The sequence below is a fragment of the Abrus precatorius genome, unplaced genomic scaffold, assembly GCF_003935025.1.
Source record: "Abrus precatorius isolate BTA unplaced genomic scaffold, Abrus_2018 Scaffold3, whole genome shotgun sequence".
Classification (NCBI taxonomy): domain Eukaryota; kingdom Viridiplantae; phylum Streptophyta; class Magnoliopsida; order Fabales; family Fabaceae; genus Abrus; species Abrus precatorius.
In genome coordinates, this window is record NW_020874373.1 from 19883408 (window position 1) to 19906679 (window position 23272).

Genomic DNA, 23272 nt, shown 5'->3' on the forward strand with positions numbered 1-23272 from the left:
GAAACATATGAAAGCGTTTCCATTTTAACCACTCTGCAAAGTCGACTTTTGAGAGCAGTTATTTTGGAATCGCTCTCATAAGTATATTTCTAAGAGCGATTTTTCAGGAACCCACTACGCCAGAAATAAGATAAGAGAGCGGTTCTGTTTTAAATTTGAGAGCTTTTAAAACCATTAAATTGTAACGTCCCTAATACAGACTCAATGGCCCACTTGGGCGCCTCGCACCTTGATACGTGAAGTGGCATATATGTATGCTTAGCTAGACGACCTATACGTGGTGAATAAGTGAATTATCGTACATAACGCATTTACACTAAAGAAAACATCTTAGTATTCATACATGTAAAGTATATATCTACTGTATTGATATGTAATACTTGGTCATAAATCATAAGACATATATATATACATGTGTACAAAAAAATTTCAGTATCGAAATACATTGGAAATCCCTTTTTCTCAAACATAACCATGGTTTGAAATAAATAGCATCGTAAGTAAATACATAAATAATAATTTAATACCAAATAATCCTCTTAAAAAAAATTATACAGCAGTTTATATTTATAAAACAAAGGTATAACTCAAAATGGTTATTAACTCTATTTGAGCCTAAGAGTAGTCCCAACACTATAATTGTACAGAACAATAAGAGGAAGTGCGTCCCTCTGAAGAATTCAACCATGCGTCTTGGAGGATTCAACGAGTTGTACTCAAGGCCACCAATACGCGAAGGATACCTTGTCGCGAGGCTGGATTGTAGAACCACATGTCTTCCTTTGATACTAGGGTCCACACCTTGACTTAGTCTCAACTCATCTTCACAAACACACACACACAACAGACAAGCAAACAAAAAAAGACACAAAACATTCAAGACGGTGAGTCCATGTAACAAATAGCACAAGTCAAGTCACAACAATCCATAACACCTAGTACCAATCAATCCAACAAATCAAACAGTTTTAACATAGCCAAACATATGTTGGATGATGCATGATGCAATTTCCTTATGAAATTCACTCTTTGTTTAGGTACATGATGCAATGCGTGGGGATCCCAATCACTCGGAACATCATCATCATCATCATCACAAATTCTTTCTTTTAACGTCAGAGGCGGTCAGAGGACTCCATTCCTTACTCCACATCACATTATAGCACAAGTTTCATAAAAATAATTGTCGACAACTCACGCTTCAAGAGCGTTCCTCAGGAATGGACCTACCACGACCCTGGTAATGCTTGCTCACATCAGGATTAGTGAAGGTTTGCTGGCGACGTGTCCCAGTCACGGTAGCTACTCCGTGCCATTGGGGCAACCCCCCTTCACTACCCCCAAGGTTCTCTTTGAACCTGAACACTCACATTCCACAGTTGTGCCAAACTGTAGCCTCGACGACTTCCTCAGAACATGTCATGATGCATGTACAAACAAATTAATTAATTAGCCTTCCATATTTCATCATTACCATCATGTCGTTCAACTTCCTCTTTCTTACGGAAGATATCACATTCAAGCACATAATCACCCATGTGGGTGTCAATTATCACACACTTCTTTGTCGACAATCAAATACATTAACCACCATTCATTTCATATTGATGTTTTCAGTCCTTGTCACAGATCCAAGGATCAAGTCCATAACACATAGAATGAATTAGCAAAACATAACACTTTCAACATCTCCATTGAGTATTAAATCATACACAAGTAAAAGGAACCAATCATTCCAAAAACTAAATTGTGACTCAAGCAATGTCAAATGTCTATGTATACTTGTGTGTGCATTTACAATCCAACCAGGGGTTTAGGAGCTAATAATATTCTGCATATTTCACCAAGTTGAGTGTGACACTTTAAACATGCAACTTCAACTCAATTTTGTACAGATCTCAAACTATCATTACACTAACTTAATAATTTAGGGGTAGATCAAATAATTACATTCTTTCAATCCAACTAAGAACATCCATCAAGAAATACCAAAAAGACATTCATTTTTCATGATGCAAATGCAGAATTTAGATGCAATTAAGTGCAGAAACTGCTCCCTTTTTATGTGAAAATAGGTGGATGCAATAGCATACTAAAATGTTTCTTTTAAGTGTAGAGTCTGGCATACAACGTGTATTAAATGGTATGTTCTTAGGGTAGAATTATTTGTGTACAGAATGCTGAAAAATAAGAGAATAAGTCATTTGGTGCTAAGAAAGTTAGGTAATAGGGTACAGCACATAGAATGTTATAAAGTGTTGAATAATAACTTAATGTAGAAAGTAGTAGTAAGTTCAAAGAATAGCAATATACAATTATGTAGAAAAGTAATAGCAGCTTTAGAATATAAGGAGTATAGAAATTTTTGCAGAAAATAACAACTAGTTTAGAGGATGAAAGTACAGAAACATTATTCCCACCTTTTCAACTAATACATAGAAATATGCACAAAATACCATGAATTTCTAAAAAGGAAAAAAAGTACAGCCATTCTGCCGATAGAAACGATTTAAAATTTGCACAGTAAGTAGAGAACACATATAGCGATCACGCATTTAATCTCAAAGAAAATCACAACTACAATATCATATCACACTCAAGAGAACTAACACGCTCAAGAAAAGGGGTAGTCGTACACACACAGTCTAGAAGCGAAAGAAAAAGAGAGAAGATGGAAATAATTACAATAGCTTCAATGGAAAGCCAAAATCAAAAGTGTGTTTTTCCATGTAAGCATAAAAAAAAAGTCATGAAAAAAACCGCAGGCTCAACCCCACATGCAATCAGATTTTTAAGCCAAAAATTAGTGAAATTCATAGTTAGATAGTAAAATAATTCATGCACGATCAAGAAAAGGGTTCCTTGACTCTCGGCCAAATGAAAACCAAAAGAAAAATAAGTTCTTTCTTTCATAAGTACATTTTCATTTTTGAAGCAAGTGGATGGAAGAAAAAAATAAGTGGTTTCACAACAAAATGGGTAAGAAAAGAGGCAGACAATAAGAACCGAGAAGAAAGTAAATAATTTACGTAAAATAATAACATATCCTTTCAAAGATATCATTTTTATAGTTAAGAAGGCAAGAACAATCAACGATCATGAGAATATCACCAAATCAGTGACATGCAAGGATCACACACTCACAATCACGCCCATTTAAGTTACAAAGTGTTGCCCTTAAAACGTTATTCAATTAGAGTGATCTAGAGATGAAGAAAACCACTTTCATGTGAACGTTTTAACGAAAATCAGAGAGGAGGATGAGGGAGAAGAAGATAAACCATTTTCAACAATACACACCCAGATTTACCACGCAATGATACATCCATTCAAAGTTATCATTTCTATTCAATAATAAGTATGGACAACTGAGAACCAAGTAAGGATTACAATATCAACGACATGCAAAAATATCCTAACCATGATCGAGTCCATGCAAACCATAAAAATGAAATCTTTACCACGTCATTCAAGAAAAATCATCAAGGGATAAGAGGAGGTCTTTTTACTTAGAGCAAGGGTGAGAAAAAGATGCATGCAATGTAGACAACTGATGAATCCATATTTTTACTGATATTTTAGCATAATTCTAGCTCATTTAATAAGGAAAATATATGAAGAAAGCAGAAAAACTCAGAAAAAGAGAATGATTGAAAGTTTTATTTCAATTTGTAGTTATTTTCGCATTTGTAGAATTTATGCTTAGTTCTTAAGGAATTTATCTTGTTTTGAAGGAATAAGCTGAGCAAAAGTCATGGAAATGGAGAATCAATGGGAAGGAAGAGGAAGAATGGCAATGCTGGACTCCAAAATACAAGAATTATGGGTTGCAGCCTGGGCGTGATCACTATTGTTAGTGAAAGTGATCATTCCAGAGCCTAAAGGAGAAGAAGAGCCTTGCGTAATCACTTTTATTTACAAGAGTGAGCGTTGCCAGTGTGCGTTATCACTTTCGCCAGCGAAAGTGAACGTTCCAGAGAAGACTCTATTCCTAAGGAGCTGCGCGTTGTCACTTTTGCCAGCGAAAGTGAGCGTTCCAGAGGCACTTGTATCAGGACAGCTTGCGCGTGGTTACTATTACTCACGAAAGTGATCACGCGCAGCCCTTGACCTCCTGCGTTGCCACTATTCTGAATAAAAGTGAATGTTCCAGAGAAGCCTTCAACTCTGCAAGTTGCGCGTGGTTACTCTTGCTCTTGAAAGTGAACACGCGCACTACATAAAGCTTCTGCGTGGTTACTCTTGTGAAGAAAAGTGACAACGCGCAGAACTGGGTTTCTATAAATACATGATTGAAGCGCGAAACTGGGGGGTTTTTGCTCATTTTCTGTTTTGTTAGTTAGAGTCTCGTTGAGAGAGAGTGGAGAGAAGATTGGGGTCGAAGCTTGAAGCTCCAAGAAGAGGGATCGGATTGGAGCTCGTGGCCATGGCTGCTTTGCATTCTTCTTCATCTTCTTCTTCTTCTTTCTCTGTTTTTGTTGCAATGTGTGCTTAATTTCCCATAGTTAGGGGTTAATGGAACTCGAATTGATGTATTGATTCGACTTTATCTTCTGAACTTTAAGTTCTTGGATTAATTGAGTTGTTAATTCTGCTTTTCATGCAATCTCTGAATGGAAATTCATTTGATTAATCAAGAGGAATCTTTACCAATGGGAATTGGATTGTTTGCTCCGATCTGAATTGGCAACCAGAGTTTAGGGATTTCTTAGGGATAAGGAGACCTAATTCTGCAATCTTATAGTTCTAATTCTTAATGCAACCTGAAATTGAATCTCACCTAAGGGATTAGGAAGGTTTAGTGGATTGTTAGGGTCAATGAGTTAAGGAATTAACCTTTGGCTAGATATATGTAAAACTGATTGTCAATTATTCAATTGCTTGAATGTTCAGAGGATTTAATTGGATTGATATTGATATTCTTATGAAGTAAATTCCTAACTATCCTTCATTGCTATTTCATTTCATCACAAATCTTATACTCTGTTTCTCTGCAAGTTCTTTGCTTTAATTGCTTTGGTTTATTGTTGTTATATGTTACAAATCTCCTTCAAAAATTCGTATGGCTCAAATGGTTATAATTCTGTGAAGTGGTACTTGAAACCTAAATTCCCTGTGGAGACGATATTCTGATCTTAAATTTACTCATCACTTGCTGCAATCCTAGTGCACTTGCTAGTGTTAGATTGCAAACAACAAGTTTTTGGCGCCGTTGCCGGGGAAATTAGAGTTTCAATATCATTAGTAACATAAGAATAGCTAGATTGAGTATTTTGTTCTCTGAATTTCTGTAGTAGTAGTCTGTAGTTAGACATTTTGTCCATTCTGCATAATTCTGCAACTTTTAAACTTGTGTTTCAATTACTTTTACTGATATTTGCTGCATAATTTTCGTGGTGCAGTTCTGAATACTAACTTGTAGTTTACTTTTGCTTCATTTTGAATTGTATATGCGTGGCAAAAACAAAAACAAATCAACTCTAGTCTTTGATCCTGACATAGACATAACCTTAAGGAGATTGAGAAAAGAGTCTAGAGCAGAAAAAGCCATAGGGAGTGATAGTGAGTTAGAAGCTGTCCATTCTCCAGAATCTCAGAGTAATCCTAGAGTGAAAAGAACACCTACATCTTTGAGACAACTAAATTCAGAAATAGAGATGGCAGAACAAAATAGAATTAGAACATTAGGGGACTATGCAATTCCTAACATGCAAGGTTTTAACTCTTCTATAATCAGGCCAACTATTCAAGCCAACCATTTTGAGATTAAACCTGCTTTATTACACTTAGTCCAACAAGATCAGTTTTCTGGTGGAAATTCTGATGATCCTAACTTACATATTTCAAATTTTCTACAGCTATGTGACACTATAAGAATAAATGGGGTTAGTGAAGAAGCCATCAGACTGAGACTATTTCCTTTTTCTTTGAGAGATAGAGCAAAATGCTGGTTACAAGCTCAACCACAAGGATGCATCACAACCTGGACAGAACTTGTGAATAAGTTTTTAACCAAGTACTTCCCTCTATCCAAAGCTGCTAAGTTGAGAGGAGAAATTACATCCTTTGTGCAGCAAGAAGGAGAATCATTGTATGAAGCTTGGGAAAGATACAAAGAACTGCTTAGAAGGTGTCCACATCATTGTATTTCAGATTGGATGCAATTGGAAACTTTTTATAATGGGATGAACGCAGTAACAAGAACAATGGTTGATGCTGCTGCTGGAGGTTCATTAAATACAAAGTCCTTGGAAGAAGCTCAAAGGATTATTGACATGATGGCATCTTCAATGTATCAGAATTCAAACTCAAGGAATCAAGGAAGAAACTCTGGTCATGAAGCTAAAGTTCTGGAAACTTTTCTTGCACAAAATCAGCTACAAAATCAAATGTTTTCAGAACAATTAGCTGCCTTAACACAACAAATCAACAATCTGCAAACAGGGAGTATGCCTAACAGTCAGCTAAGTTGTGATTTTTATGGAGGAAACCATGCAAATGGTGCATGTGAGGCATCCACAAGTGAACCACAAGAGCAAGTGAATTATATGAATAATTTTCAAAGATAACAGCCATCATATCCCCCTGGATTTCAATTTTCGAATAATAGAACTCAGCAGTATTCTAATTGGAATAATCAATACTCTGCTGCAAAGAATTCTAATTCAAATTTGCCTTTTTCTAATGCAGGTCCAACAACACAACAGCCTTATTTTCAGAGGAATTCATCCACTCAACCTCAAGGAAATCAGAAATTTTCCAGACCTATGAATGAGAGGTTGACTGGGATGGAAGAAACTATGCTGCAATTCATGAAGGTGACTCAAACAAGCTTCAAAAACCAAGAAGCTTCCATGAAGAAACTAGAGACACAGATTGGACAATTAGCTGAACAATTATCCAGCAGGGATGAAGGAAGATTTCCAAGCAATACAGTAATCAATCCTAAAGAGCAATGTCAAGCCATAACTACAAGGAGTGGAGCTGTAGTTGCAAGCCCTAAACCAGCAGAAAAGAAAGTGAATGATGTAGTAGAAAGAAATATTGAACAAGATCTGCAACAAGGAAATTTTAAGCTATTGAAGAAAGACCATTCAGAAGAAAAAGAAAAAGTTCCCATGAATTCTGAAAGGAAAACCAAAAAGCAACTCCTTGAGGAAGCTTGTAAGCCAATAGACCCAGAAAAATACAAGAGGCTACCCTATCCTTAAAGAGTCCAAAATCCTAAACAAGAGGAACAATTTGAAAGGTTTATGAATGTCTTTAAGAAATTACAAATTAACATTCCTTTTGCAGAAGCTTTGGAGCAAATGCCTTCATATGCAAAGTTCATGAAAGAACTACTTTCCAGAAAAAGGAAGCTAGAGCATGACAAAACAGTACCTTTGACAGAGGAGTGCAGTGCCATTCTTAAGAGAAAGCTTCCTCAAAAGTTGAAAGATCTTGGATCATTTAGCATTCCTTCTGAAATAGGAAACTGCACTGTGGGAAGAGCATTGTGTGACTTGGGAGCAAGCATAAATCTGATGCCATTAGCTGTTCTGCAGAAACTTGGAATAGAGGAAGTGAAGCCTACCAACATTACACTGCAGCTAGCTGATAGATCATACACTTATCCATATGGAGTTGTTGAAGATTTATTAGTTAAAGTTGATAAGTTCATTTTTCCTGCAGATTTTGTAATTCTGGACATGGAAGTGGATTCTAACATTCCTTTGATCCTAGGGAGGCCATTTCTTGCAACTGGAAGAGCTTTAATAAATGTGCAAAAAGGTGAACTTATGCTTCGAGTTCAAGATGAGAAGGTAATATTTAATGTGTTTGAAGCTTTAAAATATCCAGTTGAAGATAATACATGTATGAAGATAGATATACTGGATACTTTCATTACACAACACCATATGAAAGATTTTGATGAAATTGCTGTGTTAGAAGAGATAATATCTGCAGGGAATGACAAATCTGAAACTCTGAATGAAGAAGATATCATGGAAATGCAGCAGCAATTGGAAGCTCTGCCGATCCAAAAATCTGCAGAAAATTTAGTGAAAGAAGAGCTGAAAAAGGATGGTAAAGAAGAGGAAAGGCAAAGGTTAGAACTGAAACAACTCCCTTCACACTTGCGGTATGCATTTCTGGATGAGAATCATGAAAATCCAGTCATCATCAATAATGAACTTAAGGAAGAACAAGAGGAAAAATTGCTCAGAATTTTGAGAGAACACAAATCTGCAATTGGATGGAGTATTGCAGATCTAAAAGGTATAAATCCCTCATTTTGTAAGCACAGAATTTTATTTGAAGAGAATGTTAAACCTGTTGTGCAGCCACAAAGGAGGTTAAACCCAGCCATGAAAAAGGTAGTTAAAAAAGAGGTCATAAAGCTGTTAGATGCAGGAATAATATACCCTATTTCTGATAGCAATTGGGTAAGTCCAGTCCAAGTTGTTCCAAAGAAAGGTGGTATGACAGTGGTACCTAATGAAAAGAATGAACTTGTCCCTACTAGGACTGTGACTGGATGGAGAATGTGCATAGACTATAGAAAATTAAATGATGCAACTAGAAAAGACCATTTTCCACTACCATTTGCAGATCAAATGTTAGAAAGACTTGCTGGACATTCATTTTATTGTTTTCTTGATGGGTATTCAGGATATAATCAAATAGCTGTAGATCCTTTAGATCAAGAGAAAACTGCATTTACATGTCCATTTGGAGTCTTTGCATATAGGAGAATGCCATTTGGTTTGTGTAATGCCCCTGCCACTTTTCAAAGATGCATGCTTTCTATTTTTTCTGATATGGTAGAAAACATCATAGAAGTGTTCATGGACGATTTCTCTGTTTTTGGTGATTCTTTTGATGATTGTTTAGCTAATCTATCCACTGTTTTGCAGAGATGTCAAGATACTAACCTTGTGTTAAATTGGGAGAAGTGCCATTTCATGGTACAAGAAGGCATTGTCCTTGGTCATAAAATTTCAGAGAAGGGAATGGAGGTGGACTAAGCTAAAATAGAAGTCATTAGTAAATTGCCTCCACCTGTCAATGTTAAGGGAGTTAGATGTTTTTTTGGACATGCTGGTTTTTATAGAAGATTCATAAAAGATTTTTCCAAGATTGCTAAACCCTTGAGTAATTTACTTGTAAAAGATGCAAATTTCATATTTGATGATAATTGTTTGCATGCATTTTCTGTTTTAAAAGAGAAACTGATTTCTGCACCTATTCTTGCAAAACCAGATTGGAAATTACCTTTTGAACTCATGTGTGATGCAAGTGATAGTGCAGTGGGTGCTGTTTTAGGACGGAGGAAAGATAGGAAATTACATGCTATATATTATTCAAGCAAAGTGTTAAATCCTGCACAAGTGAATTACACAACAACAGAAAAAGAACTTTTAGTTGTTGTATATGCTTTTGATAAGTTCAGATCATATTTAGTGGGTTCAAAAGTGATTGTATACACTGATCATGCTGCTCTTAAATATCTTTTGACAAAACAGGATGCAAATCCCAGATTATTAAGATGGATTCTACTCCTCCAAGAATTTGAGCTAGAGATCAAAGACAAAAAAGGAAAAGAAAACAGTGTTGCCGACCATTTGTCAAGATTACCACTTGAAGTCATACCATTTGGAGTGGAACAAATTAAAGAAGAATTTCCAGATGAAAGCCTATTCAAGATTGAATCACAGCCCTGGTTTGCTGATATAGCCAACTTTAAAGCTACACACCATGTTCCAAATTGGATGAATTGGCAGCAGAGAAAAAAATTCTTCCATGATAGCAAATATTATGTTTGGGAAGATCCACTACTGTTCAAAATTGGAATAGATGGATTGCTGAGAAGGTGTATACCAGAGGAAGAGCAGCAAGATGTTTTGTGGCATTGCCACAGTTCAGAATATGGAGGACATCATGGAAGTTCAAGAACAGCAGCAAAAGTTTTGCAATCTGGTCTTTTCTGGCCAACTTTGTTCAAAGATGCTAAGAACTATGTGGAAAGGTGTGATAGATGCCAAAGAATGAGGAATATATCTAGAAAACATGAGATGCCATTACAAAATATACTTGAAGTAGAATTGTTTGACATGTGGGGAATAGACTTCATGGGTCCTTTCCCTACCTCATTCTCAAATGAGTACATGCTTGTAGCAGTGGACTATGTGTCCAAATGGGTGGAAGCAATTCCTACCAGAACCAATGATGCTAAGACTGTTATTGCGTTTATCAAAAAGAACATTTTTTCAAGATTTGGAGTGCCCAGAATTCTGATAAGTGATGGAGGAAGCCATTTCTGCAACAAATATCTAGAATCAGTCCTAGAGAAGTATGGAGTAAAGCATAGAATAGCTACACCCTATCACCCTCAAACAAGTGGTCAAGTGGAGGTTTCCAACAGAGAAATAAAACATATTTTGGAGAAAATAGTTAGTAGTTCAAGGAAGGACTGGTCTAAGAAAGTGGATGATGCTTTGTGGGCATACAGGACAACTTTCAAGACACCAATTGGCATGTCTCCTTATCAATTAGTATATGGAAAAGCCTGCCATTTACCAGTGGAACTAGAACATAAAGCTTTTTGGGCTGTGAAATGGTTGAATTATATCAAGTGAGTGCAGGAAAAGATTGTTACAGTTGCATGAATTAGACGAGTTTAGACTCAATGCATATGAAAATGCCAAAATGTATAAGGAAAGGACCAAAAAGCTGCATGACAAGTTTATTCTAAAAAGAGATATAAAACCTAGGCAGTCTGTTTTGCTTTTTAATTCAAGGTTAAGATTGTTTTCAGGGAAATTAAAATCTAAGTGGTCTGGACCTTTTGTGGTGAAAGAAGTATTTCCATATGGTGCTGTACTAATAGCAGATCCAAAGGATGGGAGAGAGTTCAAGGTGAATGGACAAAGACTAAAAATCTATCATGGAGGTCAAATTGAGAAAGTCCAAGTGTGCTTGAAATTGGTTCCTCTTGAGTGAGGAACAACTAATGTCAAGCTAGTGACATTAAAGAAGCGCTTTGTGAGAGGCAACTCACATTTCTAACCCAATTTAACTTTTCTGCATTAATTTTGAATTAACAGTGTTCATAAGAAATCAAAAGTCTGCACTTTTCATCTTGGTTACCTTGCTGAATTTGATGTTTGGAATAAATCTGGTGGCTGAAACAAGAATGCAGATTGGAATTAATTAGAATGCTTAAAGTTCTTGTACAGTCTGAATAATAGTTATCAAATTCTGCAAAATCTCTGAAAAATACAAAGTTCTGCATCATACTCATCATATTCTATAATTTTGGTGCAAAAGGTAAATTTTGAAGCATGTTAAATCTGTCATTTGTAGCGAATCTGATAAATGCAATTGGACTTCATACTATAATGTGTTATGGAAAAGTCAGAATTGCATTGTGAATATGTTAAGTAGAAATTCTGCAGAATTCAGCCTTGGATGAATGTTGCATATGTAATTAAAGGTGAACATGATGAGGGAAATAGGTATTTTATATGGTAAGTGTGTATTGGAATGATTATGATTTGTTAAGTGAGCCAATTAAAGTTTGGAGAACTTGGATTGATGAAAGGAATCACTCTTTTGCAAGAAAGCAATCAAGCAGAGATGGAATTCTGAGATTTCCCCTCTGGAACAATCACTCTCGCTGATGAGAGTGATAACGCAGAAACTGACTGGGAAACACAGCTCTCTAGAACAATCACTCTCGCTGATGAGAGTGATAACGCAGAGGCAGATGGGAAAAACACACTCTCTGGATCACTTCCTTTCCTTGTCAAGAGTGATCACGCGCAGGTAAGTATAGAATATTTCATAGCGCGTTACTCCTTTTACTGATAAAAGTACCTACGCTCAAGCAATAAGCTTGCGCGTTATCACTTTGCCCAGCAATAGTGATAACGCGCATTGCATTCAAAATTTTCAAGCTCTCTGGAACACTCTCTCTGTTCGACAAGAGTGATAACGCAGAATTTTATTAATAAGGGAACGTTCACTTTTCACTTAAAAAGTGGGCACGTGCACACGCGTGACCCCAGATTCAATATAAAGGAACCACGCTCACATCCATTTAAACCTAAATCCCATTTCCCTCTGAATTTCTCTGACTTTTAATCTTTCGTGAAGCAACCAGCAAGCAATTTCTCCCTCTTTTTCATTGTCATTCACATTTTTGAAGCTCCAGGTACGCTCTCTGCATTCTCTGAAATTGTATTTAGGGTTTTTCTTTGCTGCAACTCTGGAAAAATGTCAAAAATGGCAAATGGGGAAATATCTTGAGCGTAATTGATATAAGTAACTTTAAATACTGTGAATAGGGTTTCAAAGTCATTCAATCTCCTCTGTTAACATATGCACATCTGCATTATGCGAAAAAATCTGAAAATGACTTTGAAAGAAATAGAAATATTCCAGTTGCCATCAGCGAAAATACTCCTTGCATGCAATATTTGAATGTTGATGTCTGAACTGAGTTGTATGGAATGAGTTACTGTTGTATATTGCACTGCATGATTGTACAGATACCATACTGATAGTCCTGCATTAAACTGATCTTTAGTCTTTGATGATAATGAATGAGTGCATTGTTCTAATTGTGTGTGATTCACAGAAACAATAGGCAATATTTTGGATGGAATTTTACTGTCAGAAAAAAATTTCTTTTAGGAACCATTAGTAGTTGAATTTGGTTGAAAATTGTGATTCTTTTTCTGCATTCTTGGTGAAATTGTGAACTTTGAGTTTACAAATTATGAAGGCCAGTTTAAAATCCCCTGAATATGGTTTGATTAATTTTGTACCTAAGTTCTGGTATATCTGAAAAGTTAAGAGAGCATGTAAAAAAATATGTTGATGACCTATAATAGCATCTCTGTGTTAACCTGATGTGCTTTGAGAGTGTGCACTCTAAACTACAAATTTAAAGGTTTAACCAATTTTGACTGTGATTGCTTAGTAATTTACAATAATGCTTGTGTGTTGATATGATTACATTTTCATGACAGCAACTGATTGTAAATAAATAAATACTGCAAGTTGGAATTCTTCACATGGATTGATTGAAATTATCTAGTAAAGAGATGTATATTATCACAATTCTGTGTCATGAATTTTAAACTGTCAAATTACTTGCTTGTTTTTGCAGCCACTTCAAAATGGTCAGAACTTCTTTGAATACACCAGTTGGACCTTCTAAGAAGACCAAAGCTGGATCTGCCAGCAACACTCCAAGAAGGAGATCTATCAGGAATATGCAAGCTGGAACAACCAGGAATTATTCAACCACTGAAAGAGCAAGAACTGATGGTGTCTCACCTTCCTCACCCATTGAAATCGCTGACCCTCCTCAGCCAAGTGTAACCACACCTGCAACCTCATCACCACCTCAGCCGACCAGAAGAAATGCTCATTCTACCTCTACCTATACTGATCATGATCCAAGGTTCAGGAGTATAGCTCACGAAAATTATTTCAAGGCAAATATTCTGAGGAGGAAGATTGTCCCAGATAGAGCCTTTGAAATTGCTGAAGGAAACTACCCTGAGTACTCAGAAGAAATTCAGAAAAGGGGATGGGATAACTTCTGCTCCTTGGCTGATAATGGTTGGAGAGAAATTACACTGGAGTGTTATGCAAATGCAATGCGGTTCAAGGGAGACCAAATTCCCAAATTTCACACAATGGTCAAGGGTATGAGGGTGGATTTCACTGCTGCCAACATCATTCAAGTGTTGGAAATTTACACTGAAAGACAACCTGGGCAGATGGACTTCACTGACTTTAAGAATAGTCAAGACAAGGATTATATTGAAATCCTGCACAGAATTGGAAGGCCAGGCACAACTTGGCAGCTGAACCTCGCCCAGAAACCTAAGTGCATCACCACCAAGAACCTACTACCATTTGCTAAAGTCTGGAGTACCTTTCTATTGAATTCTTTCATGCCAGTCAAGCATAGTTCAACCCTGGCAGTAAAGAGGGCTGAATTATTGTTTGCTATTGTTAATGATATGTACATTGATGCAGGGGAAGTAATTAGTGAATGTATCTTAAACATTCTGAAAACAAAAAGAGATTCACTAGCCTTTCCCTCATTAATCACTTTACTTTGTGAGGATGCAGGGGTTGAAGTTGGAGACTACCAAGAGAAAATCAGATCTGCTCCCCCTATCTCTGTCTCAATGGTAAAGGAAATCTATGCCACCACCTCCTGCACTTCAGCTGCACCTATCCCTACTCAGTTCAGAAAGGAGAAACCAATGAAGATGAAGGACATCCTACATCTTTTGGTTGAAAGGCAAAATCAATTGGCTGAACGACAAACTGAGCTCCACAACAGTTTGAAGGCAGGAACTATGCTAGTGTAATGTGTGTTGATGAATCTTGGTCAGAAGATGGGAATGACCAAAGATGAACTTTATCACACACCAGACTTGGCTGAGAATGCTCAATGTCTACGCTCATCAGTTTTTAAAGACTTGCCAATATACAAGACTCATTTTCCACAGCCAACTGAAGAAGTGGTGGAGGAAGTAGAAGATGAGGAGGATGAGGAAGAAGATAAAGATGAAATTTCTGATGAAGAGGATGCCCAAGATGACTAGTTTAGGATTTTTTGTTTTCTTTTCTGTTAATTCGAATTTTCTCTTGATGGTTTTGTAATTAAGTTTCAAACTTTTTGGTTTCATTTTAGAATTTGGGTTTGTAATTTGCACACTTGGTATATTTTGGTTTCATGCTAATTCTAAACAATTATGTTTTGAACACACATTAATTATGCAGAATTCAATCCCTTCTTCACTTGCTAATTGACAAAATTTTTGGTGTTTTGTGCTGAAAATGTCACACTCACACAACACTCACACACATTGGCTGATGACACCTGCACAAGCTGCCATGAAAGGGGGGTTATTCCTTACCTCTTGATTCATGTGTTAGCTACACAATACACTGAAAATTTACTGATAATAGTCTAGGTTATGAGCTGTTTTCTGCAAATTAACTGCAAGATGAGTGACAATTTTGTGAATTCTGTGTGAATTTTTTTTTTAAGTTGTTTTTCCCATTCTCAAAATGAGATCACACTTGTATTTTCAAAAATGAGGCAGTTGCCACTAGGTGCATAAATTTCTGAAAAGTGCATTGTGTTTTCATTAATCCACATGATCACTTATAATACCTAGTGAGATTTGAGCTGTCTAATTCTTTTCTTGTGTGATTAATCATATTTGGCTGTATTCTCTAGAACTTGCCCTTGTTCTTAATTGAATGTGCATGCTACAGTTTTCACCCACATGATAGAGGCCATGTTTGATTATACCTAGTCAGCCTAAAGGCCTTCCTTTATGATTGAATATCTTAGTTCACCCTTTTAAGCTTAATATCCCTTTTCTTGAAATTACCTCATTATAAGCCTTGCTGAAAAACCAATTTTTACCATTCAAAAGATCAAAGGCATAATGAGTTTAATCAAGAATGAGTTTTAAAACTAAGTTTGGGGTGGCATCCAGATTTTAATTGCTTGAGGACAAGGAATGTTCTAAGTTTGGGGTGGGAAATAGCATGCTATATAAGTTTGAGTTCAACAAACCAAAAAGAAAGAACAAAAGTGCTGCAGTAAAATGAAAAATTTATGAAGCAAAGCTGTGAAAAGAATAAAAATGTGAGTTCAAAAGAAAAGAAGTGCAGCAAAGTGCTGCAGAAAAGAAGATAGTGACTGAAAGCAAGAAAAGAAGAAAAGTATTAGTGAAAATTCTGCTGCAAGAAAAAATTTGTTTGCTGTATAAGTGAGAGAATTAAGGAGGAATAATGCAGATCCAGGCTAGTTTTAAAACAAATCACTCAAAATGCCTCTGATCTTTTGAAATTGCATGTATTGTTTTCCATTTTCTTTGATACCTACCTTAACCTTAGCCTTGTTATAACCTGAAAAAGTCCTCTAGATGTGTGATTAATTGTACTAAGCAGAGGAGATGGAGAAATTGGGCAAGCATATGGTAGAATGCAGTGAAATTGATGATTTAGAGTGAAAACAGCACCTAAACACTGTTGAATGATGAGAGAAACACTTCCAAGTGAGCTGTGATCATGTTGATTAATTGTACTCACATGAATTTTGATGAAATATATGAACTTAGGTAGCAATTTTTACTCAATGATGATTATGCAGTAGAAATATCATGATGAGTATTTGGATGAACAACTTGATTGAAAATTTTGCAGAAAACACAGAATTAGAAATTAGAAAAATCTGAAATAAGCAGTTTATGAACTGAATTTGAAAATGGAGGAACTTACCCTTGGTTTAGTTTGATTTGCTTGAGGACAAACAAAAATTCAAGTTTGGGGTGGTGATGAATCCATATTTTTACTGATATTTTAGCATAATTCTAGTTCATTTAGTAAGGAAAATATATGAAGAAAGCAGAAAAACTCAGAAAAAGAGAATGATTGAAAGTTTTATTTCAATTTGTAGTTATTTTCGCATTTGTAGAATTTATGCTTAGTTCTTAAGGAATTTATCTTGTTTTGAAGGAATAAGCTGAGCAAAAGTCATGGAAATGGAGAATCAATGGGAAGGAAGAGGAAGAATGGCAATGCTGGACTCCAAAATACAAGAATTATGGGTTGCAGCCTGGGCTTGATCACTATTGTTAGTGAAAGTGATCATTCCAGAGCCTAAAGGAGAAGAAGAGCCTTGCGTAATCACTTTTATTTACAAGAGTGAGCGTTGCCAGTGTGCGTTATCACTTTCGCCAGCGAAAGTGAACGTTCCAGAGAAGACTTTATTCTTGAGGAGCTGCGCGTTGTCACTTTCGCCAGCGAAAGTGAGCGTTCCAGAGGCACTTGTATCAGGACAGCTTGCGTGTAACATCCCAAATTTTGGTCTACATGCCAGAGAGTGTTAATTATTAATTAGTGACTCTTTTGTTTGATTTTTAGTACTCTAGTTCAGTTCTTGCTACAACTGTTTAATCGTATTATGTTCCCTGCTTGCACAATTATTTATCCCAGGGTGTGTTTAGTTAATTTCGTATGTGTATGTCTATATGATTATGTGATGAAATTACCTTGACTTAACCCAAGGTTAGTGAGATTAGCCTGGGGGCGAGATAGTCTTTTGAGTTAGATGAATGGACCCTATTTCTTTCATTCCCCTGATGATTGTTATTAATGTTACATAGTTCTTTTAATTCTTATTATTTGATTGTGTGATGTGCTTCTTAAATTTAAGTGGAACTGCACGTGTAACTTTCTTTATTTATATTGAATGTTCATTAGGTTCTAATAGTGGATGTACTTAAGTCTTCCAGTATTCTGGTACCATGCACACTAAGTTAGACCATTAATGAGAGCCACCATCTATTTTTTTTACCCTAGAAGTCACGTGTACTACAAAGGACCCAAGAGGCAAGTTTTAATCTTTCCTCATTTAGTGCTAGTGACCGAAAATTCATTCATGTCCAGGGGGGGAGGGAATCAAATTTAATAGCCTAGGATTCTAGCCCAAATTAAGTATACTTAATGTAATTCCATTGTTCCAGGTTACTCTAAATAAATACAGTCGCCACCTCTTGGACTGCCATATTTTGAGTGGATCTTATTTAAAAACTTTCCTTTTTTTTTATATATGGTGCAACCGAAAATTTAAAGCCCCAATCCTCTTCTAGAAGGAAACTTTCCATATTTTCGGCACTTACACATAATTGCCACCCTATTCATTAATGCGCCTCATGATTTTATTTAATACCCCTCTTTTAAATAAGGTAATCAGATTTTCGTTATTTGTTTATGTAGGAAAGAGAAAGACACTGGCCATAATGACCTAGATTCTGAACCTAAATAATTGCACTTAATACAATTATCAATTCCCTAGTTACTCTAATTAGGTGTAGACGAGAATAGAGTTTTATTCCTTTCCTTAATTATAAACTTTCCATATTCTCGTGCACATTTAATTAAGGTAGGTTATTAATCATAAATTAATGAGAATCTTGTAGTTAATTAGAGAAGATACCCTTGCCTTTTCATTTACTCAAAGAAACCCCCTATTTCCTCATTTAACCGCCATTAAACTCCCTTAATTACCCACCTACATTAAATACCATAGGGGAGTGAAAAGGCGCCTGCTTGATTCCCTCCACATTAATCCAATCAGTTACATGCATTTAGTGGGCGTGCCAATCAGCTTGAAACGTTTCACCTGAGGCAATTAATTCCCCAGAACCGTGCCTGACATCAACTATGTATATTCCTTCCTTAATTACCTTGTATTTATGGTAAAACCCTAGGGAGATTTGTGTGAATGCATGGCCAAAAGTGGCGCCACCTTCCATCAGAAAATTTAAGTAGCCACCCTGCATTAATTGCATGGCATTACCGAAAACAATCAATCATTCACATTATTTTGTTCCTAATAACCATGTTTTAAATTGCTTAAAACCGAGGGGCCTCTCTTGCCTCATTTAAACCATCATTAAAGTTACCTGATTTACCTCTTAACCGCATTTAACCTCATGAGAAAAACAAAGGAAAAACCTACTCAACTTCCTTCTGGAGTTGGCCTAGCCGCCAGCCTGCACTTAATGTACAGCCAAAAACTTAGCAACATATTTCTGGAAATTATGCTCCATTAATTTCATGCAATTATTTCCTATTTTATGGCACTGGCCACACGTCCAAGGCAGAGAGAAAGGCACCACCTTTTCACTAACCAATCAAAATAACATCACTCTTTTCAAATTGTGGGACACGAAGGGTTTGAACCTGCTTCCCTCCACAACAAACCCTAGCCGCCAACGTGCATTAATTACCCACTCTTACCTAGGTCAAACCCCTATTTCGGTTACTCCATCATGATGAATGGCGTGTGGAGATGTGTGGATCACCTACGGCTTGCTTCTTTTACACTCTATGCATTGAATGCTCTTGAGAAGGCGCATCACCTGCACTTGGACACCATGAGACGTGACTATTCAAGTAAGAAGGCGAAAGGGTGTGTCACTTCGCCTAACCTAACCCTAAAACCCTTCTTGTGCACTCACCGCCAGCCTTTGGAAGACGAATGGGCAAAGCTTTAAGCCACACTATATAAGAACACCTTCTAATCCTCACGCACCCTTTTTCCCTTATTTTCCAAAAACACTCTCAACCTCACCACTTCTTTTCTCTCTCGACACATTCTCACCCTCTCACAAAACCTCTACTCACCTTTTTCTCTGGTGGACAACACACTCCATCACCAACCTCAAGGAGGCGACAAAACACTAAGGACTCAAGTTGTGATCAAGATCCTGCTAGTACCAAGACCAAGCCTTCCATTCTATCTCTCTTTCTCATACCAAACAAGGTTAGGGGAGCTCTTGTTTGAGCTTGAATGCATGTGGTTGTTCGTTAACTTGTAAACTCTGCATGCACTCTTCTTCTTGTTTTCGTCTCCGATCTTCATCAATAAAATATACATGCAAACCATTTTCTTCATCTCGTGGTGATTCTATTTGGATGGTGTTTTAAAAATCCATGTTTTGTAACTTACGTGAACTTGATTTAGGTTGAAATAGTTTTGCATGTTGATTATATTGAAATCCTTGTATGAGTCTCAGTTGTTTACCTTTATTAATGAATAAAGTTGGTAACTTTTATGAATATCCGATTGCATGTTAAAGTAACTATATGAATCCTTGTGTTCTTTTCGGTTTTCATTGACTACCCTTCTTCCTTTTTGTTTTAGCTGAGAAATTACTCAACTTTTTCTCTCGGTTTGATTCTGTATGACCAAGGAACCCTTTTTCTTAACCATGAAAGAATTCTCCTACCACCTAATCACTATTTTACGAAAAATTTCTGGTAGAAACAAGTTGCATGTGTGATTAAACTTGCGGTTATTTCCATGATTCTTTGATGATTGTTTTGTTTGTGAAGGTACATTTTGACTATGATATTGCAACGAAATTTTTATAACTATCTCCATCTTCTCTCCTTTTTCTTTTATTCTTGGACCGTGGACGGATGGTTCTTTTATTCTTTGAACGTACCAGCTCTTATGAGCAGGGATTTGGATATGTGGTTTGTGACCTTTGGGAATTTAATGTGCGTTCAAAAATGGTGTAAGGAGGATGCGGTTACGAAACTCTTTATGTGTATGATATGGAGGATGGAGAGTCAAGGTCACAGTCTAGCACAGCTGAGGGATGTGAGTGTTCAGGTTTGAAGGAAGAACCTTGGGGGTAGTGGAGGGGGGTTGCCCCAATGGTGCGGAATAGTTCACCGCGGCCGGGACACGTCGCCATTGAAACCTCCACTAATCCTGACACGAGCAAGCATTACCGAGGATCGTGGAAGGACTCGTTCCTGAGGAACCGAAATGGTTAAGTTGGGAGAATATTCTTGATGGATTACATACAATGTGTGCTTGTAGGGAACGAGGGTCTCCGATCACCTTGACTGGAGGAATAGTGGGACAAACTAAAGAAGTAGTGACGTTTCAATTACCTTGAGTATAATTATGTTATGAGGAACTCATTCACTTTGTTTGCGTTGTGGCTGTTTGATTAATATTATGTTATGATAATGTGATTATTGAACTATGAGTCACTAGGTTCGTTACTATTATGCTGATTTTCTTACGTATTCGATTTTTGATAATTGAATGTATTGAGCTCACCCTTTCTGTTCTGTTTTTGTCTGGTGTTGCATCTTGTCTTGCTGTTGTTGTGTGTTGCATGAATGCATGGCAGATGGACCCACTCCGAGCGAGGATTTGGGGAGAGGATTCGAGAGGAAAGGAGGGATGGATCTACGACCCAGCAACGCGCCGCTTGACGTACCAGGGAATGGTCTTCATGACCATGGGACCTCTCACTGAAGGCGAATGGAAGCCCAACTGGATGGACCACATTTTTGCCGAAATCTCCGTGCCCCTACCACCTGAACGGAGTATCATCATTCATACACCTCCCTTTTCTCCACCGTCTCATGAACCTCCCGCCAAACGCCTTAAGACTTTTGTGGATAAAGGTAAAACTATCATTGACCTTGACCCTGAACCCAGCCCTTGTCCTAGCCCTACTCCTGCGCCCGCACCTGAATGGAAAGTCATTGGAGTGGTTGCGTCTTCCGTCAGGCCAGTCCCTCGTCAACCTCTCGATATTCAGGCGCCACCTTCCGACGAAGCTGGACCTTCCACCCGACACCCTTCTCCACCACTGCCACCCACCTCAAGATCGCCACCGCCTACCATCGGTTGGATTGACAGTGACCCGGACGACTTGCCGCCCTCTCCTCGCCCTCAGCCTGTGGATGTTGCACCTGATTCTGATGGAATGGAATCTGATCCTAGTGAAGATTCCTTTCCACCAGAGTTTTATATGTAGATGTTTTATTTTTTTTTGTCATGGATGAACACTACTCTTAAGTTTTATACTTTCCTTTCTTTTTGGGGCTGTTTATAATTAATTTTGAAATACTGAACCATGAGGTCTTCTCTTTTGTTCGTTTCATGATGGTTTACCTTGAATTGTTTAAACTAGGGACGTATATGTACAAAATTGAAATTTTCTCTCTATTTATATGTCTCTCGTTATGATTTCAGAATTCCATTCCACGAAGCATGTGATGTTGAGCACTCACCTTTATCTCTTTCATAAAAAGAAATTAATTTGAAGAAATTTCAAGTACACTAGTAAAACATAATACAATATGCATAGTTTGCTAACGAATAGATTGGATAACGAAATGGAGGATAATGTACCCTCACCTATGAAGTAAATTGTGAAATTGTTGTTTAGTTCCACACTAATGTCGAAAGGATAATTCCTTGTTCATGTTCAATTGGGTACACTATCTTAGGGGAGTCTAAATACATACATTTTTAGGAGATAGGATCTTGGTAGTAATTTAGGTGTTACATTGCACGTGGTTACTATTACTCACGAAAGTGATCACGCGCAGCTCTTGACCTCCTGCGTTGCCACTATTCTGAATAAAAGTGAATGTTCCAGAGAAGCCTTCAACTCTGCAAGTTGCGCGTGGTTACTCTTGCTCTTGAAAGTGAACACGCGCACTACATAAAGCTTCTGCGTGGTTACTCTTGTGAAGAAAAGTGACAACGCGCAGAACTGGGTTTCTATAAATACATGATTGAAGCGCGAAACTGGGGGGTTTTTGCTCATTTTCTGTTTTGTTAGTTAGAGTCTCGTTGAGAGAGAGTGGAGAGAAGATTGGGGTCGAAGCTTGAAGCTCCAAGAAGAGGGATCGGATTGGAGCTCGTGGCCATGGCTGCTTTGCATTCTTCTTCATCTTCTTCTTCTTCTTTCTCTGTTTTTGTTGCAATGTGTGCTTAATTTCCAATAATTAGGGGTTTATGGAACTCGAATTGATGTATTGATTCGACTTTATCTTCTGAACTTTAAGTTCTTGGATTAATTGAGTTGTTAATTCTGCTTTTCATGCAATCTCTGAATGGAAATTCATTTGATTAATCAAGAGGAATCTTTACCAATGGGAATTGGATTGTTTGCTCCGATCTGAATTGGCAACCAGAGTTTAGGGATTTCTTAGGGATAATGAGACCTAATTCTGCAATCTTATAGTTCTAATTCTTAATGCAACCTGAAATTGAATCTCACCTAAGGGATTAGGGAGGTTTAGTGGATTGTTAGGGTTAATGAGTTAAGGAATTAACCTTTGGCTAGATATATGTGAAACTGATTGTCAATTATTCAATTGCTTGAATGTTCAGAGGATTTAATTGGATTGATATTGATATTCTTGTGAAGTAAATTCCTAACTATCCTTCATTGCTATTTCATTTCATCACAAATCTTATACTCTGTTTCTCTGCAAGTTCTTTGCTTTAATTGCTTTGGTTTATTGCTGTTATATGTTACAAATCTCCTTCAAAAATTCGTATGGCTCAAATGGTTATAATTCTGTGAAGTGGTACTTGAAACCTAAATTCCCTGTGGAGACGATATTCTGATCTTAAATTTACTCATCACTTGCTGCAATCCTAGTGCACTTGCTAGTGTTAGATTGCAAACAACAACAACCACACACAATCTAGCACAAGCATGAACTCCCCTAACCTTGTTCGGTTTGAGAATGAGAGAAGAGTGGAAGGCTAGGTCTTGGCGCTTGCAGGAACTCGCTCACGGCTTGAGTCTTTGGCGGCGGCACAACCGTTTGGAAGAGGGGTGCAGGCGGTGTTGAAAACTCCTTGGTGTTCATTGTCTCCTTGAGAGGGTGGTGATAGAGAGTG

General features: G+C 37.2%; 1 protein-coding gene and 1 non-coding gene across 2 annotated transcripts; one reads left to right on the forward strand and one right to left on the reverse strand.

Annotated features, from left to right (window-relative positions):
- Positions 1-6041: 6041 nt before the first annotated feature.
- Positions 6042-6148, reverse strand: LOC113864029. The gene has a single exon (XR_003504637.1). It is a non-coding gene; the product is annotated as a small nucleolar RNA R71 (small nucleolar RNA).
- Positions 6149-8521: 2373 nt separating this feature from the next.
- LOC113862301 lies at positions 8522-21386 on the forward strand (the record flags this gene model as incomplete). The annotated part of the gene is given in 6 exon segments (XM_027495392.1): positions 8522-8634; positions 8735-8973; positions 9064-9792; positions 10087-10565; positions 10624-10722; positions 20751-21386. Coding segments are annotated over 6 exon segments (2295 nt in total), but the record flags the coding sequence as incomplete, so codon positions are not given.
- Positions 21387-23272: the final 1886 nt, after the last annotated feature.